This window comes from Littorina saxatilis, linkage group LG8 (genome assembly GCF_037325665.1).
Source record: "Littorina saxatilis isolate snail1 linkage group LG8, US_GU_Lsax_2.0, whole genome shotgun sequence".
NCBI classification, from domain to species: Eukaryota; Metazoa; Mollusca; class Gastropoda; order Littorinimorpha; family Littorinidae; genus Littorina; species Littorina saxatilis.
Genome location: NC_090252.1, coordinates 56,986,472 through 57,006,410, shown reverse-complemented (window position 1 = coordinate 57,006,410; position 19,939 = coordinate 56,986,472). Strand labels below are relative to the sequence as shown.

At 41.5% G+C, this 19,939-nt stretch overlaps 2 protein-coding genes across 2 annotated transcripts in view; both read right to left on the bottom strand.

The window, feature by feature from the left end:
- The window catches only part of LOC138974391 (uncharacterized), a 7,795-nt gene extending 1,932 nt beyond the window's left edge, over nt 1-5,863 (bottom strand). The window contains exons 1-7 of the mRNA XM_070347109.1: nt 5,692-5,863; nt 4,886-5,197; nt 4,344-4,634; nt 2,668-2,979; nt 2,033-2,338; nt 1,521-1,625; nt 1-1,090 (exon numbers count right to left, since the gene is read on the bottom strand). The exon at nt 1-1,090 is cut by the window's left edge and continues 1,932 nt beyond it. Coding sequence (XP_070203210.1) covers nt 588-1,090; nt 1,521-1,625; nt 2,033-2,338; nt 2,668-2,979; nt 4,344-4,634; nt 4,886-5,197; nt 5,692-5,863 — 2,001 coding nt within the window. The 3' untranslated portion in view covers nt 1-587. The remainder of the gene's footprint in view (nt 1,091-1,520; nt 1,626-2,032; nt 2,339-2,667; nt 2,980-4,343; nt 4,635-4,885; nt 5,198-5,691) is intronic.
- Nucleotides 5,864-9,231: 3,368 nt separating this feature from the next.
- LOC138974390 (protein HtrL-like) lies at nt 9,232-19,783 on the bottom strand. The gene is made up of 4 exons (XM_070347108.1): nt 19,678-19,783; nt 11,794-11,811; nt 11,519-11,536; nt 9,232-11,041 (listed from the first exon to the last, which is right to left on the bottom strand). Exons 1-4 carry the CDS (start codon nt 19,781-19,783, stop codon nt 10,245-10,247), a joined length of 939 nt encoding a protein of 312 aa, XP_070203209.1. The 3' UTR covers nt 9,232-10,244.
- Nucleotides 19,784-19,939: the final 156 nt, after the last annotated feature.

Sequence of the window (19,939 nt, the reverse complement as noted above, 5' to 3'; positions counted from 1 at the left end):
CTGCAAGAAAGCCATTGCTAACTATGATATGCGCACCAGCTCAGCCATACAAAAATATACAATCACATTTTAAAGAAAACAAACATGGATACATTTAGCTTGGGCAAAATATAAAAGTGCAAAATTAATGCGTTTGGAAGAAAGAAAGTCAAGGTCAAAAATACAACAGGTCAGGTATACAATCAGGATAGGTGTTTAGCAACATTGATGTCAACGTTTTGACTGAGGCTAATTTAAAATGTGTAACAAGTAACAGACAATGGGCTAGGTTATGGGTTGTACAACACGATATTTCCCTCCTACTGTTATATTAGTTAGGGGGGCTGACAAGAGTATTTGCACATTCCAATGACCTCAACACAGTGCAAGAACAAATGTAAAGAACAATAAGGAACTCAACTTTACTTGTCTAAAAAAACGTTTTGTTACAAAGCTGTCAAAGCAAATGAAAAACACATGATATATTTCATGTTTCAACAGACACACTCGCAATAGCTCAAAATGTTCTTGTCCAGTGAATGCTGAATCATCCTTGGCAGGGCAATACTTGGAGTTGCTGCCTTATTTAGACAGGATGCTAGTTCGTATTAGTCGTCCTGAGAGGGACTATCAACAATTGGATGCAGATAGTAATCACCCGTGGCAGAAGCATCGTCAGGCTCAGCAGAGGTAGGATCTTCTTTCTCATTTGACTGGCTGCAAGATGAGGTCTCCAGAGGTGAATACATATAATCGTCGTTGTCAGTAGTTTGCTGCGCTTGATCATAATCGTTCCCTGATGAAATCATGCCTCCCAGGGCGCCCATCTCCATCTCCTCTGCTTGCAGCGTGTTTTGCTCGTGGTCAGTAGAAAACGATGCTCCAGCATCGGGGGTTGATGGCAGTGGCCTGTTTTGGACAGCGTCAATGTGTCGCTGTTCGTCGATGATACGGATAGGAACTCCGGCTTCTGGTAGTTGAGGCATAGACCTGTTTGCAGAAGGTACCAGAAGTGCGATGACCCGGTGTCGTCCCCTGATGGCGTTCTCGTCGATTTCTTCGTACAAACCAGAAATGCGGTGTGCGAGTGAGTACACCATCTTGGTACGGTCTGAAACAAAAATCAGACAGTTCGGGATTCCTCAGCAGGCGATGTCATATCCACGTGTAAGTTAATTGGCTCTGCGTCACAACTTGTAAACGGTCTTGGTTAGCACTGTACTATACGCTTTACTTTCTCTTCAGCATCCACCTGCCCGCACCATACATCTTTGAGACAAACAAAAGATAACAAAAAGTTATGCATTCATCTCTATCTGCGACAAAATTGTAATAAGCGTAAACAGCGTCCCCCTCTGTCTTGCTGTTGTTCAGAAATTAAAACTGAGGGTGGTCCCTGTCCCTCCCAAAAACTACCCACCCAAACACCCTTCATAGATATTGCACAGGTCGACCTTACCATTTCCGTTCGTCTTTATATGTTAGATGCTTTTCATGCCTTGTGTCAGAACACACTGGTTAAAATAAAAGTGGGAACTTACCATTATTACGTCGTCTGCAGATGACGGTAACAGCAACGACAATGGCAATAGAGATAATGAAGCCAACAGCTCCCAAAGCTGCCCATTGTCCCATTAAAGGTTTATCTGAAACGATTCGACCGGTAGAAGGTTAACTTAAAGACGTTCACAATCAAAAAGACAAGAAAGGTAAGTTGTTGGAACGTTGTTATTGACAAAATTACGTTACAGTCACAAATATATCGACCCAACGGTCTTTTAAGTGAACAGACAAACAAATATCACAACAAACGTATCTTGATGGAATCCAATGTTTGCCCACTCGCCATATATAGCTTGATTACTCAAATAATTAGTAAAGTGGTAATCTGCCGAGCGGCTTGATAAAAGTGGACTCCTTTACCGTTTTGAGCTGGACAAGTTTCACATAGTACTACCTTGTTGTTACTTTTCATGTATCCACTTAAATAATTATTATTTCAATTTTGTTTCAGGTTTGTACAGTCACTATTGACAGTAGTTAGGCACTGTACCTTCTCTTTCTTGGATGGAAAACTTGACCTCAACTTTCCCCAAGTCATTATACATCTCCGCCATGTAAAGCCCCTCAACGTTCTGCAGACGGTCAAGGAAAGTGACCTCACAGTTGACAGTGAACTCCGTTATTCGATCCTGCTCACATCCGCCTGAAAACTTTCCGGACATGTTCAATCCCACAGATGTCAGATTACTAAGGTGGAAGAAGACAAATCTGTCAGGAACTGGGTAGGCTGCCAGGCTGAAGGCCAACCTTCCGTCCTTCATGGTCAGAGTATCGTCGAAGATTTTTCTTGGTGGGCCTAGTAGACAAGGAAAGGGCAATCAAAAATGTGCACACTGACATTGACTAGTTCAATTTAAGGTACAAACATTGAAGTATAATTAGAACGCAAGAGGCGCAAGAGGAAAACAAAGATGAACAATGCTAGAAACAAGCATGTAGAAATCCGTTTACTTTTAAAGTTAGCTGGAGCCTTTTCTATTTTTCTTCTATGTTTGTTTTCTTTTTTTTCCTCTGGTGAACAGCAGGAACACCAACAGACTATTGCTTTAAGGCCGTACATTTACAGCATGTCACCCTGGTATAAAAAAACCACCCCAGAACCTACAACACATAAAATGAACTTACATTCAACGTTCAATTGGATTGTCCTTGTATCCGACCCAACGATACCGTTTTCAGCTTCACATGTGTAGGCCCCCATATCCCCACACTGCACAGCGGGAAGAGTGACCACAGCTTGTCGGGTCCAGTTCCCTGTCCTCTGATACTGGACATCTCGAGGGCCGAATGTAGTGTAGCCTCGTGTGATGAGCACATACTCAGGTACCGGGCGCCCAAAGACATTACATATGATGTACAAGGTAACGCCAACATCTCCAGTCACTGTCAACGTTTCGCTTGCGTTGTTCAATGTCAAATTTGTTATGACTGCCCGGTCTGGAAATAGTAGAAATATCATCATAAAGTCAGTTTATTAGGCAATCCCTTTCAAGGCTGTAATTATGAAAACGTTCGCTGTGATAAGATTTCTGCAACTGGTATTAAAATACTCAAAAGTGTGTGTATCAGCGAATTTGTCATGGCAAAAAATGAGTACAGACACTACACACAGTCTCAGTCATCATTCTGATAATCATCGGTCCACGCTATCGCTCATGGTCTCTCTGACAGGTTGCATAATTACTGCGCGGAATCTATCAAAACAAGAATACAGAGTTATCTCCCAACTGAGACGAAAGTGATTGCAGATTGGCCGACTTCGACAGTGATCTCCGTTCTGTTCTTCACAGTTATGATAAAGACATCGTTCTAATGTTAAAACAAGTCGAAATGTTGAGATTGCTGTGGGAAGGAGACCGTGATATATTGTTGCATCACTCCCAAGTGGTTACGGGGAAAAAAGTATCGTCTGCTTCGTAGCCAAAGTTGATTATCACGTGACACTTTTGCCATATTTAGAGTTGTTTGCACAGTAAATACACCCGCTCGCTTGAAACTGTCTTACATATCAATTTCTTTGTAATTTAAAAGTTACACAACACCATGACAAATAATTATCGACGATCGCGAATCTGCTTATATCAATAACACATTACGAAAAGCTCTAAATAAGTAAAAAATCGATTTCTTACCCACAGAAAGAAAACCAAGGCATCCTGTCAGGGATAAATGAGACCCGAAGGGAAGTAACTCATTTTGACCTGAGTTCGGGATGTCTCAGTCATGTGTTATGCTTAAAAGGAATATATTCCTGGATTGTTGTTGTTGTTGTTGTTCTTGTTATGTTGTGTTGTGTTTGATATGTCCATGACGTCATCGAAATTACGTACTACATTTACAATCCGCTAGCTCGATTTGCAATGTGTGATGATGCAGTACATACGCGAAGAATCAGCACAAAACACGTGTTGAATGCATGACGCTACCTATATTACATTAAATTCCTAGATATAACTAACTGAACTAGCTAATATGAGCCCAACGGGTAAGTGCATGGATTCCTGTCGTCTTAAAACAAATGCAGTTGAATATTAATTAAAAAGCAAATACTATTGTATAGAAATGGCCCTGTATGCTGATGCCCCTACCACTAGGGGGGGGGGGTTGGGCATCATGCCCACAGTAACATCCCTTCCCTTCCCTTTTATTTTTACTTTTATTTTTATTTTTATTTTATTTTTATTTTATTATTTTTAACTGACCTCTCTTCGCCCCACCATGCAACAATATTGATCATTTATGGCCGTGGTTGCTAAACGGAAGAAGAAGAAGAAGAAAGACAACGTGAATGAATACTCTACCTTCCTCGTGGATAGTGAACATGATGTCAACGCTTCCCACACCATTAGACACTGCAACGGTGTAAGAACCCAACTCTTGTTTGGGAACATCACGCGGAGCGATCAAGCAGCTCACTGCAGAGTCGTCTACAACTGTATCCTTCTCACAGCCAACTGAAATCCCCCCCTTGTCAACAATGTTACCGTGGTGCGTGAAGACAAACGTCTCAGGAATTGGACAGGCCTTCAGCTTGAAGGATATTCCATCGTCCACAGGATTCAGTGTCGCTGGGAGAATCTGTTGAGGCGCATCTGGAGGGAAAACAAACTGCGTGTGACTTGACAGTGATGATCGGGTTTAAAGGACAGTGACACGGAGAAAGTATGTCTAATGTTTGGCACATTGAGAAATACTGAGAATACGTTGAATGGCTAGCCTTGCATTAAACGTGATTTTCTTCAATCTTGGGTATCATTCCTTTAATTTCTATGTATTTCATGAGAAAATGTGAACAATTTGCCTTAAAAAAAACATCTTACAGAAGAAAAGAAAAACGTCTCACATGTGACATTAAGTGAAATACTTCTGGAGTCCGGGTCACCAATCCCATTGTCTGTCGTGCAGGTGTAGGTTCCCTTGTCTCTGCACTGGACCTCTGATAGTGTCACCATGGCCATGTAGTCCCACTTCCCTGTTCGGCGGTACTGAACTTCAGACGCTGTGACAGCAATGTTGTCTTTGTAGATAGTTAGACTTTTGGGCGCCGGCTGTCCATAGGCCCAGCAGTTCAGAGACAGTGTTACTCGGTCTTCCCCCTTTACTGTCACTGTCTTGGTTGTGCCGTTTAAAGTGAGGTTCCTCACTACTGCGCTGTCTGAAACGAAGAAGAAGCAGAAGAAGAACAAGAACAAGAACAAGAACAAGAACAAGAACAAGAAGAACAAGAACAAGAACAAGAAGAACAACAACAACAACAACAACCACAACAACAACAACAGCAGCAACAACAACAACAACAACAACAACAACAACAACAACAACAACAACACATGCAGTGTTCATCAAATAATTGTTTTGAAGTTAGAAAGTGGCATACTTTGTAGTCAAAGAGAAATCAGACCCAAACTGAAATGACAGTTATGTCTTCAATTGTTGTCACGTATACCATTATCATCTTTAAACAAAATGCATTGAACGGAGAAGCGAGCATTTTTGCACATAGTTGATTGTTTTTTACTTTATAATTTAAACACAGTTCTATTAGTTAGCCACATGATCACAAATACAGCAAGTGCCTTCGTGAAAAAGGCCATGCACCCTAGACTGTTTGTTCTATCTAAATAGTGCATACACATCGTTTCTATTTACCTTCCTTTCGAATCTGGAATTTGATGTCAATGCTGCCAACGGTGTTGGACACAGAACCAGAGTAAAGCCCCAGAAATTGCTTGGGAACATTAACTGGTGCAATGGAGCAATACACTGTGTACGTTGTCTTTGGGTCTGCTTTGCACTCAAACGAGAATCTTGCAGAGGACATTTCGTTCCAGTTTCCATCTAGGTTTTCGCCGATATATTTAAAGACAAATGTCTCAGGAACAGGATGAGCTGTCAACGTGAAGTTAATGCGACCGTCCACTAGGCTCAGCGTCCCGCCAGTGGATTTTCTTACTGGACCTGAAACCGCATGATAATTACATGGTAAGTGGTGCACTGTGTGTGTGTGTGTGTGTGTGTGTGTGTGTGTGTGTATGTGTGTATGTCTGTGTGTGTGTGTCTGTGTGTGAGTGTTCATTAGCAGGTCAATATTGCTATGGAACTTGGTCTCCGTCTGTCTCTGTCTGTTTTCCCCTCTCTCACTCCTCTCTCTCTTACCGCACCGCTCTTTATCTCTTGTTTTTCTCTCTATCTATCCCCTCTGTCAGCCTCTGTGTCTCTTTCTGTCTCTGCCTGTCTCTGTCTGTATATGTCTCTGTCTCTCTTTCTTTCTCTCCCTCTCTCTCTCTCTCACACACTCTCTCTCTCTCACACACACACACACACACACACACACACACACACACACACACACACACACACACACACACACACATACAGCACTACCCTCACCTCGATTCCCCCTCTATGTTTAACCATTTTGTTAAAAATTGACTAAATGTAAAAAGGTCTCTGTGCTGTTGTCATCGAACCTCCGGCGGTTTAGGGTGATTCTTTGTTTGTTTGATTAAAAAGGAAATACATACTTTTTTCAGAAAAAAAAATGCTGTCTCTTGTTATCTTTCGAATACCATTAGTGTCTTTCCGTCGCTCCAGTGATTAATTTCGGATTAGTCTATGCAAGGTCAAAAATGTTGAAAACATGTTTTTTAAAGTTAAAAAAAAATTCTTTTACTTGTTAAAACAATAATGCCGGGTTTGTTTTTTTACCAGAGAGAGAGAGAGAGAGAGAGTGTGTGTATGTGCGTGCGTGTGTGCGTGCGTCCGTGTGAGCGTGTGTGTGTGCGTGCGTTGGTGCGTGCCTGCGTGTGTGTGCGGGCGTGCGTCCGCGTGTGTGTGTGTATGTGTGTGTGTGTATGTGTGTGTGTGTGTTAATTTCTCTGTCTGTCCTACGCAGTCACGCACGCAGACAGCTAGGCAGTGGACGTAATAATCGCTCTGATGTTCGTTTGATTTCCAAACAATTGCAGTCCACACGGCGTTCTCGGGTTACTCGGATGCGTAACTCAATATTGCTGACACTTGATTGTTTTTGTGTTTTTCCCCCGCAATGAAATGCAGCGTAGACCGCTAACAGTAACAAGGCTACTTTGTGACGGATAATATGTAACTTTAGTACTGCTGATAATTATTTGATTAACAATGCTACTCCATTAGTTTGTTTGTTTTCCAAACAATTGCAGTCTGTACGGCTTCAAAGGACCGAGTGCGCTCTGATAGGCCATAACTAAAGCTAAAAATAGCCCCCCTCCCCCCCCCCCCTCTTCTATTTTCATAAAATCAGTTTCTGATGTTCTAGTGAGCAAATGTTACATGATATCTGCCAAAGAAAATAAAGGCTAGTGCGTAAAACATTCTTTTGTCCCCCAACTTTCAAGTTAATGCAATGAAGAGACAACTGAAACATAACGGGAATGGAAAACATACTCATATTCATTATAACCCAGCAACACGCAGTTATAGATACACTAAAGAGTCAACGGAAACGTATTAGTAACTGAAAAAACAAGTCGCGTAAAGCGAAATTACTACATTTAGTCATGCTGTGAAACTCACAGAATGAAATTGAACGTAGTCCGCCGCTAGTACAAAAGGCAGTGAAAGTGACGAGCCTGTTTAATCCAAACATATCATATCTATATGTTTTTGGAATCAGGAACCAACAAGGAATAAGATGAAATAGTTTTTGAAACGATTTCGGAAATTTAATTTTGATCATAATTTTATTTTTTTTAATTTTCAGAGCTTGTTTTTAATCCAAATATAACATATATATATATGTTTTTGGAATCAGAAAATGATGAAGAATAAGATGAACGTAAATTTGGATCGTTTTATAAAACAATTTTTTTTTTACAATTTTCAGATTTTTAATGACCAAAGTCATTAATTAATTTTTAAGCCACCAAGCTGAAATGCAATACCGAAGTCTGGCCTTCGTCGAAGATTGCTTGGCCAAAATTTCAATCAATTTGATTGAAAAATGAGGGTGTGACAGTGCCGCCTCAACTTTTACAAAAAGCCGGATATGACGTCATCCAAGACATTTATCCAAAAAATGAAAAAAACGTCCGGAGATATCATACCCAGGAACTTTCATGTCAAATTTTATAAAGATCCGTCTATAGTAGTTTACTCTGAATTGCTCTACACACACACACGCACACACACACACACACACATACTTTTAACATTGTACGCTAAGTTTTGCTTAGTGCTTGGGTTCTTGGTGTTATGTCTCAGTTAAATGTATGCTTTGTATGCTTGTTGATTTGTGCTAGTTTATTCTATAATGAATTTGTAAAGCGCCTGGAGCCAATTGATGGGACTCGCGCTATAGAAAAGTTATTTATTATTATTATTATTATTATTATACACACACACACACACACACACACACACACACACACACACACACACACACACACACACACACTTGAATACAAAAAACCAAAAAACAAAAACAACACGTCATCAACAAGTAATCTAAAGTAAAAGTGAACATTCAACAACAAAATCCTAAACTGAGGACAAAGATGAAACAAACCATCAGAATCATAAAATGATACAGAACATGAATGAATACAATGGCACACCATTTCAGAAATAGATGACACGTATTTGTAAAAGAATGTCAGTGGAACACAATCACGCACAAAAAAGTATAAAAATGGTGTATACACTCTCTCATTCACGCATCCTCACACACACTCGCACAATATGTACACCGACTTAGTCGTTAGAGAGGTGCTTTCGGAGCTGTCTTTTACAAGAAGATAATGACAGACATGACTTGATATTTACAGGTAGTGAATTTCAAAGGTATGCACCAGAACAAGAATCAATGCGGGGCCTTGGCAAGACAAGGTTATTTCTAGTGTTTGAGTAACAGGACGGAGATGATTCGAAGAGTTGTATAAGGTAAGTTGGGGCTTCTTTAAGCTTAACATCCCAATACTGTCCATCTTTTCGTTTGTAAAAAGAGATAAACTGGGTAAAACCAGCTTAGCAGCTCTACGCTGGAGCGAGTTCAGCTTCTTCAAGTAAACCTCACTACACCCGTAAAGAGGGAGAGAGAGAGAGAGAGAGAGAGAGAGAGAGAGAGAGAGAGAGAGAGAGAGAGAGAGAGAGAGAGAGAGAAAGAGAGAGAGAGAGAGAGAGAGAGAGAGAGAGAGAGAGAGAGAGAGCAGGCATGTTTATAGCTCATTGCTTCACCTTGACCTTGAAGGTGGGTAGAAGAAAAGAAGTCAAGAATGTCGTCCCGGGTGAATTATTGTCCTCCGATACAAGTGTGTATGCCGTGTGACTGGTGCGTTCCTTACCGGTAAGTCAGTTGGAGCAGAGGAGACAGGTGGGAGAGAAAAAGAAAAACAACAAAAGAGAAACAAACATGATGGTTTTTGTGATGTACCAGTGAATCCTCTGTTGCCAGAATGTGAGATGTTGAGGATATATCTGAAAGTAAAGTAAATGCTGCCCTCTGTAAATAAATCCCCAAGACATCATTGACAATGAGAGGAATCACATTCAAGAGTACCCACACGAACACTCATTGTCAGAATACTTCATTTATGTGGATATGACACCAGCAGTAATTCACAGTGTGCATTGTTGCATGGCTGGGGTCCATTTCCGTGTCCATCTTATAGACTTCAGTTCTTGGAATTCCATGTTCACCATTGTGTGGCTTTGCTTGTTCCGTATGTGGTGAGTTGTTTCCCTTGTCATCTTCGAGAGTAAGGACGTGGAGACCGCACGGAAGCTTCGAGTCTGTTCTTTATATCTCCGTTTGTTTGTCAAAGTGAACATGGTGGCAGCGGTGGTATTCGAACCCAAGCCTCCTAAGTGTGAATGTCTAAAGTCGTATTACAGTAATGTGGACATCAGGCATTTCTTTTTTGTACGCACATTTTAACCTTCCCGGTGCATCGTGGAATCACTACTACCTTGTAACATCGGACCGTGTTGTTGGACGTCACATCTGAATATGTTTCGGTGTCATCGGCAAACACTTTAACAAGGCAGTCGATATTTTCAGGCATTTTCTGCTGCTGTTGTATAATCTGTTGTAGTCGGAATGGAGAGAAAGACACGTAAGTCTGTGTGTGTAGAGTCAGGTGCGTGATAGTGCAGAGAGATCAATCATCATCTCATATTTCATCATTCCAAATGATTCCATCTTTTTCGAACCTGCAACATCTATGTCAATGGAAGAGTTTGAACACGTCATAGAAGTCACCGATAAAGAAGCGGAACAAGCAAGGCTCCCTGAAGTACACCATCATTATACTAGACTGGTCGTCATCCGTGATGCCTCTTTTCATCCAATCAGCCAACACTTCCTGTTGCAGAGCGTGCAGGCGAAACAGCGGTTCCTTTCCTCCTCCGAAGAAACCTCCCACAACGACGGACATGCTGATACGATACAAGTGGTCCATGTCTTGTCTGTGGTTCTCGATGCCCTCCTTGCGTTCGATCATCGTCACTTTGTCCGAGCACTCGAGTAGCAAGTTTCGGGGCACCCATTTTCCGTCTTTGGGGTAGATATCGTGGCCGTGGCCATAGCCAGCATCTAACCACATGAAGTATGACGTGTGGAAGGGATCCATGGCGATGGCACGGTCCACCAGGCCAGCTTTGCTCCACATCACGATGTTGTACTCCGGGACGTTGGCCTCCGGGTGGCCATTTTGTGCAAGCGGGTTGTTGCGCCGGAACTCCTCACTGCGCATGATCTCATCGACTCGCTTCCGGTACGAATAGTAAGGCAAGTCCTTCAACTTCATTTCTATAATACGGGTTCTGTTGGCCTGGTTACGGCGCATGTGACGAGCGGCGGCAGCTCCTTCGGGGTCAGCGAAGACGATGATGTTGGCTTTGAGCGCCATGAGCTGCTCCATGTAGCTCAGGTACTCTCTGTAGCTTCGTCTGTACGTCGTCCAGTTGCTGCGACCGATGTCGAACAGCGCCGTGACGATGGTGTAGCTGTCCATGCTGGGCTCTGTGCAGACAAATCACAACAGATGCATTCACTTTACTAGTGTACATGCTTGGCTCTGTGCAGACACATCACAACAGATGCATTCACTTTACCAGTGTACATGGTGGGCTCTGTGCAGACACATCACAACAGATGCATTCACTTTACCAGTGTACATGGTGGGCTCTGTGCAGACACATCACAACAGATGCATTCACTTTACCAGTGTACATGGTGGGCTCTGTGCAGACACATCACAACAGATGCATTCACTTTACCAGTGTACATGGTGGGCTCTGTGCAGACACATCACAACAGATGCATTCACTTTACTAGTCTACATGCTGGGCTCTGTGCAGACACATCACAACAGATGCATTCACTTTACTAGTGTACATGGTGGGCTCTGTGCAGACACATCACAACAGATGCATTCACTTTACTAGTGTACATGGTGGGCTCTGTGCAGACACATCACAACAGATGCATTCACTTTACCAGTGTACATGGTGGGCTCTGTGCAGACACATCACAACAGATGCATTCACTTTACTAGTGTACATGGTGGGCTCTGTGCAGACACATCACAACAGATGCATTCACTTTACCAGTGTACATGGTGGGCTCTGTGCAGAAACATCACAACAGATGCATTCACTTTACCAGTGTACATGCTGGGCTCTGTGCAGACACATCACAACAGATGCATTCACTTTACTAGTGTACATGGTGGGCTCTGTGCAGACACATCACAACAGATGCATTCACTTTACCAGTGTACATGGTGGGCTCTGTGCAGACACATCACAACAGATGCATTCACTTTACTAGTCTACATGCTGGGCTCTGTGCAGACACATCACAACAGATGCATTCACTTTGCCAGTGTACATGCTTGGCTCTGTGCAGACAAATCACAACAGAGATGCATTCACTTTGCCAGTGTACATGCTTGGCTCTGTGCAGACAAATCACAACAGATGCATTCACTTTGCCAGTGTACATGCTTGGCTCTGTGCAGACAAATCACAACAGATGCATTCACTTTGCCAGTGCACTTAAGTTGGGGTACGAAGGTTGTCGCACAGTTTAGACGTAATCTGAAAACTCGCCAATGAAGCGACACTAAACTTAGGGAGTGGTCCGTATGTTGGTATACACTCTTTTAGCAGAACCCACATGTAGACATAATTTTGTAGGATAAATAGAGAATACTACATGGCTTGCTGTGTTGTACCAGATTTACACGAGTTTTTTTTTAAATATTGAACTGCGAGCGAAAGCGAGCTGTTCACTATTTGAAAAAGCAACGAGTGTAAATCTGGTACGACACAGCAAGCCATGTAGTATTCTGTTTATCCTACATACTGTACTTACGTGTATTTTACTGAAAATATCTTGCAGTCGAAGCAGCTAAATTGAAGACGCTTGTTTTGGAACCTCGATCTCTTCTAAAGCCTCGTGCAATCTAGTACGTCAAAGTAAAGAAACGTCACTCTGAAAGTGTGGCGTGACGTGTTAGTTCTAAAGATTCACCGAGGGTAATTAGCGAGCGCAATTTTTGTTTCTATAATGACGTTTGTCTCGGTGACTTTGGCATCATAAGCAGTGTAAAAACAGGTCCCTGCCAGACTTGCTTGACATGACCTCATTTACATGATATACACACGTGTGATTTGAACGATTATTATCTCACGGGTGTCTCTCTCACGTATGTAGGATAATTTATTTTAGAGACACCAAAAGTTTTTGTTCTCCAACTAACCCATTCATTTCTTTGTCATTTCATTCAAACTTTCTATTCCATTAAATGAATGCAACTTTGCTATCTGGCACACTTTTGGGAAAGAGGTTTCTATTAGGCCAAAAAAAAAAAAATTGTCTGTTTAGGGTAACATGACCAAAAAAAGTAGGGTCGGTAGGTAGGTAATTTTTTTTTTGTTTTTTTTTGTTGTTGTTGTTGTGTGTGTGTGTAAATGCTATGTTGGCTGAACATTCACTTCTTATATTTGATGAATACATGTTTCAAAACTAACGTATAAATAAAACAGAGAGAAAGGGAGAGAAAGAAACGCCAAATGTCTCTTTTTAGCATTTTTACCTCTTTTTTTTTTTTTTTTTTTTTGAAATCAAAAAAAAGTTTTTGGGTCGGCGCCAAATCGATAGGGTCGGTCGGGTTACCCTAAACAGACAATTTTTTTTTTTTGGCCTTACAGGGGTCAAATGACTGTAAATAATGGGGTCCCAAAAAGTGACCTGACAAAAAACTAAGGCACCAATTAAAAAATGGACAAACATTGAGAATAGGCACAACTTGGTAACTTTTACAGGGAGAATTCAAAGGAATTATGCATCTAGAATAAGCTGTATTATTTTGCAGTCTTGCATATTTTTGTATTATGCCATTGCTACTCAAGATGCAGATGTTAATTGCATGATCGTGAGCGGTATAGAATCGATGTTTGTTGTTAGTCTCTCACTGTATGTGGTGTGTGAAAACTTGTTCTGTCCTTTCTTAGTTCTGTGTGTGATTAAGTGTATAATTATTACCAGCTATTGTGTTTTCAGCGTAGCAATAGGGCCCGATATTTAGACGAGACAAGTATAATGCCGACGAGTCGAAGACGAGTCGCATTATACTTGTTCGAGTCTAAATATCGGACCCTATTGCTACGATGAAAACACAATAGCGTTTATATAGCTATTCTGACATTAAATTATGTGTTAAAATCATGTTTTTGTCAGCAACAAGTACCAGAATGGTCCATGTCGTTGATTGCAGACGACGGTTCCCTTTCCGCATGAAGCCACGGAAATAACCGAACATTGAAAAACCCACGGACATGTATTATAGAGAAGACTCGAGATAACCGGATGTTTGGCATTACGTCAATATGCTAGGAATCATATGACGTCATGACGTATCATGCTTGCCTACGTATATTGTATGTTCGAAAGTCTGACTTCTGTTAGGAATTCGCGTGGTGAAGACTGCGGTAAATCTGTAGATGATAAGAGAACAAGGATTGTCTCAGAAGAAACGACTAAATGTTTCAGACCGGTAACTTCATTTCAACATTGCACTGTACAATGGACGTTCTATGTGACAGGAGTTTGCTGATTTTGTGTTAAACATTGGAGATATCGTCTGCTAGAATCAGAGATAGGTCGCTTCAGATTGCAGCTTCTGGAAATGTGCAAGGTTTGTTGCCTGTTAAAGAACTGGATTTTACACGTAATGTATGTCATGTACAGTAAGCAACAACAACAAAAAACACACAGCAAATGGCATCGTCTGTCGACTAGTCACAGAAACAAACCTGGCGAGGTATGCGTGTACTTTATACACGTGGAAGAAACCGGAACCATGCGTCTTTGTTTACGACAATATGCTTTTGGATATTGAGAAAAATGGCCGACTTCCGCAGCATTATGCTTTGATGATCGGAAGAGACCATCCAATCACAGCCCCCGAATTCCCCCACGTGTTCATCAGAATAGCTATATATAACTTTGAGGCAAAAACAAAGTAGATGAAAAACCGGACATTCCAACAGTGAATTTCCTTGACATGATAAGGAATGACATTGTACTGTACAATCAGCTAGTTCTGGCAAGAGGAGAATTGTACAAGTTTAACTGTTAGTTGTATAACGCGTGAACGCTTGTTAGTGAGTACTTCAATGTTGAATGTTGTCTTCATTTTTTTTCTCATGAGGGTACTAAAAAGGTCCTTAAAAAGTCCTTAAATTTCAAAGTGAAAATGCTGTGCGAATCCTGCTCAAACACACTTAAGAGAAAAACTGATTCCCACAACAAAAACAACAGAAAAGAAGAACAAGTCGCGTAAGGCGAAAATACAACATTTAGTCAAGCTGTCGAACTCACAGAATGAAACTGAACGCAATGCAATTTTTCAGCAAGACCGTATACTCGTAGCATCGTCAGTCCACCGCTCGTGGCAAAGGCAGTGAAATTGACAAGAAGAGCGGGGTAGTAGTTGCGCTAAGAAGGATAGCACGCTTTTCTGTACCTCTCTTCGTTTTAACTTTCTGAGCGTGTTTTGAATCCAAACATATCATATCTATGTGTTTTTGGAATCAGGAACTGACAAGGAATAAGATGAAGGTGTTTTTAAATTAATTTTGAAAATTTAATTTTGATCATAATTTTTATATTTTTAATTTTCAGAGCTTGTTTTTAATCCAAATATAACATATTGTCGTGTCGACACTACAAAAGGAGCTAGATCGTGTGGTTTTCAACCAAGAAGTTTTCCTTGCGTCGTTGGTGCACAAATTGTTATAGTTCTGTGTTGCATATCGTCTCAGCACTGTGCAACGATTTGTTCTCAGCATTTGTGTATTAGGCCAAAATAAATAATAGGTGTGGTTACGGTAACATAGCCAAAAAAATAGGGTAGGAAGGTAGGCAATCACTTCTTTTTTTTTAACTTTTTTTTCTAATGTGTACAAATTAAACCTACTTGACAGGGAAATAAGTGTGCGACTCGGGCGCTTTCGCTTTCATTGCGTTTTCTGCATTCGTTTACTTGGTTTTTTTTGGTGACAAATGTAATAAAAAGTTATAGGGTCGGCCCCAAAAAATAGAGAAGGTCGGGTTACCGTAACCACACCTATTTTTTTTTTAGGCCTTACAACTTGCCTCAGTACTGTTTAACATTTTGATCACTAAATAACGTTCGTTGTGCAATCAAAGCACAGCGGGAGTGCCAGACAGTGAACACCCGTGTTTGGAGTCTGTGACCGACAGTACTGTATACTTTACGTGAAAACACGATAAAAGGTTTAAGGGGTAATAGGATCATAAAGTTTGTCACGTTTCGTCGTGTGTGATGACGGTGTTGGGTTGAGGACTGTGAACTGTAGCGTTACAACTACACAGCACAGTGCTGTACAAAGATCAGTGTAACACGTGTTGATGTGTTGGGTTGAGGACTGTGAACTGTAGCGTTACAACTACACAGCACAGTGCTGTAAAAAGATCAGTGTAACACGTGTTGATGTGTTGGGTTGAGGACTGTGAACTGTAGTGTTACAACTACACAGCACAGTGCTGTAAAAAGATCAGTGTAACACGTGTTGATGTGTTGGGTTGAGGACTGTAAACTGTAGCGTTACAACTACTCAGCACAGTGCTGCAAAAAGATCAGTGTAACACGTGTTGATGTGTTGGGTTGAGGACTGTGAACTGTAGCGTTACAACTACTCAGCACAGTGCTGCAAAAAGATCAGTGTAACACGTGTTGATGTGTTGGGTTGAGGACTGTAAACTGTAGCGTTACAACTACTCAGCACAGTGCTGTACAAAGATCAGTGTAACACGTGTTGATGTGTTGGGTTGAGGACTGTGAACTGTAGTGATACTGTTACAACAACAAAACACATTGCTGTAAAAAGGTCAGTGTAACACTTGTGTGTCTCACACACGTTCTGTTGGACTGAACATCTTCAGAGCTGTGTCTGATCACCATAGGTAAGTGTGTTCTGTCATAACACAACAGCAAATGCAATCGCCCACAAGAAAAATGCAAATACACACACAAAAAAGATGAAAAAATAAAGCCTTTTTTAAGTCCTATTTCTTGAAAGTAAAACCTCATTTTAAGAAATAAGGCCGTATTGATAAGACCAATAATTATATAGAAATAGGACCTTATTTTGAGAAAATAGGCCTTACGTTCAAGGCATTTTTGTGAATGTTAACCCTTTGTGCCAGCCATATGTTAACTCATACAGCATGACTTCCCTTCTTTGTCTCTGTTAATCTAGGGAGAAAATGTCCAGCGATATTTCTCCGTAGGCCTAAAGTTCGGCCATGACCTAGGCAAAATAACTTGCGCAGCCGCAGAAACAAGAAAATGGAAATCTTTTATGAAATGATTGGGAGCCACGCAAATTTGACCTCTTGATTCCGACCAGGGGCGGATCAGTTCATTTTATGGGGGGGGTTTCCAAAAGTATATTGTGAAGATATGGGTGTGAAGGCGCGAAGCGCCGAGCCGACGGCGCAAAGCGCCTAGCTTGCTAGGGGGGTCCGGGGGCATGCCCCCCCGGAAAATTTTGTAAAAAAGGATGCAAAATGGTGCAATCTGGTGCATTTTGAGGATGATCATTACCAGTTTCAGGCAGCAGATTTTGTCACTGATTAATACCCCAAAAAAACACCATTTAAAAAAAAAAATTTTGGCTGGGGGGGGGTTTCCGGAAACCCCTGAAACCCCCCCCTCGTCCGCCCCTGCCGACCATGAACCCGCTGTTGATAATCTGGAAGGTCGTACCAGAAATGCAGATCTATCTCTGGCCGATTCATAGATTCAACCTACAAACTGCGACCTCATCTGTGATCAGATGACCAAGCAATGCGTGAAATCTTTTACACTAAAGCCTTATGGCTCGTTTCGACAAGCATTAAACGGATGAAATTAACCACATCCAGTTTATTCTTCAGAAAAAATGCACACACAAAATGGGTTGGGTTCGGTGATTTGTACATAAACGTCTTCCTCACGATAGATTCGCTGATTTGTCTTATGAAGCCGTCATCAACACGAACACAATGATTGCAGTAGCAAACTCTGTACCTACACGACCGAGACACAAGACAGATTATTTCACAGCTGCAATGTGAATAGAGAACAGAGACGTTTTGGGTAAGATTACTCACGTCAGGTCTTCACTGACAAGCTAGGAACAGACAGAAAATTCCGAACAAAAGTAAATGACGTCAAAGTCTCTTTCGCTTTGCGTGTAACTTTGTCATGACGTCTTTTTGTGACGACAGTATACGCGACAATTTGTTCGCTTCCGGTGTCATTTTAGACTGAAAAGCAACTTAAAAGAAGGAGCTAAGCCTGTGTCTTGAAACAGCTGAAACACTCTTTTGGATTGCCGTTTCAATGTTAACCAAAAAGTTAAAGAAAAAAAACAAGGTTCAGTTGCGAACTGACAGCGAATTGTCCTGTCTTGTGAAGACGATTATGTCGTTATAAGTTATCTGTACGTTGTGAAGACATTTCGAAACAAAATTTAGCTTTAATGCGTCACGGGATATACGATTATACGTTTTCATCCATGGAATTGATTTTTTTTGTCTCGGCAGGGTGAATGAATTCATGATGTCTTTTCCGGAATTGGACAAAACTGGCCTAAAAGAAAATATAGTTCTACAACTTCTAGGCTTGGGTTGATTGCCCATGGTGAATTTCCAATGATTTGTTTCCACATCCCATGACAAATTCTCTTTACTTTGGTCATGCCATATATACGTTACAGATCCGTCCATCCATGGTATCGCGTGATATTTTGTCTCGACGGGGTGAAATAATATAATGACGTCACTCTCGGCAGAGCCTCGAGTGACGTCATCATATTCATTGACCCAGTCTCGACAAAATATCAGGCGATACCATGGATGGACGGAGCTGTAACTTATACATATAGCCCATGCAATGCCGTGACGGTATTAGACGCGATCGGTTACAAGCCCTGTCAGATATATTTGTGTCCCACTCTCCACTCTCCCCCACCCCCGTCCACACACTCACACTGTAACCCAACACATTCGTCGTCACGGGTAGGTGCTAGCCGTTGTGTCAGTGAGCGGGGTGGTTACCCGACCTGTCTGCTGGTTCTCTTCCTACACATCATAATGGAGGGGCTGATCTTGTACGACGCTTAGTGTTCGAGATATTGATATGTTTTTGGAATAAAAAAAAATGATGAAAAATAAGATGAACGTAAATTTGGATCGTTTTATAAAATGTTTTTGTTTTTTTTACAATTTTCAGATTTTTAATGACCAAAGTAATTAATTAATTTTTAAGCCACCTAGCTGAAATGCAATACCGAAGTCCGGCCTTCGTCGAAGATTGCTCGGCCAAAATGTCAATCAATTTGAATGAAAAATGAGGGTGTAACAGTGCTGCCTCAACTTTTACAAAAAGCCGGATATGACGTCATCAAAAGTATTTATCGAAAAAAAGAAAAAAACTCCGGGGATATCATTCCCAGGAACTCTCATGTAAAATTTCATAAAGATTGGTCCAGTAGTTTGGTCTGAATCGCTCTACACACACACACACAGACACACACACACCACGACCCTCGTCTCGATTCCCCCTCTATGTTAAAACATTTAGTCAAAACTTGACTGAATGTAAAAAGTGTGAATCGCTCTACACACACACACGCACAGACACACACACATACACCACGACCCTCGTCTCGATTCCCCCTCTATGTTAATTAAAGCATTTAGTCAAAACTTGACTAAATGTAAAAAGTATTCCCAGGAACTCTCATGGAAAATTTCATAAAGATCGGTCCAGTAGTTTGGTCTGAATCGCTCTACACACACACGCGCACACATACACCACGACCCTCGTTTCGATTCCCCCTCTATGTTAAAACATTTAGTCAAAACTTGACTAAATGTAAAAAGTGTGAATCGCTCTACACACACACACACACACACGCACAGACACACACACATACACCACGACCCTCGTCTCGATTCCCCCTCTATGTTAAAACATTTAGTGAAAACTTGACTACATGTACAAAATATGCTTGTTTTCAAGTCTATTTCAAGGTGGAATAGGGATAGGGATAAGATGTATCAGTTTTATCACCCACCTTTGCCAAGCATCTGAGGATACACGTCATATCTGACAACCAATAACACCGTGATCGTCACAGATATCGCCACAAACGCAGCCAACACTGTCTTACGTGCCTTCATCTTAGTAGCTGTTCACGCTGCCAAAAAAGGCCTGACTGCATTAACAATCCTGTTTTGTTTGAATGATTCCTCGCTTTCACGCTGTAGGAACGGCTGCACTAGGCACACGCCAGGTCCCCGGGTGCGTGCCAGTGCGACCCTAAAAAGAAGGAGAGT

Coding starts and splice junctions, on each gene's coding strand:
- LOC138974390 (XM_070347108.1), bottom strand. CDS start 19,783: ATGAAGGCACGTAAGACAGTGTTGGCTGCGTTTGTGGCGATATCTGTG.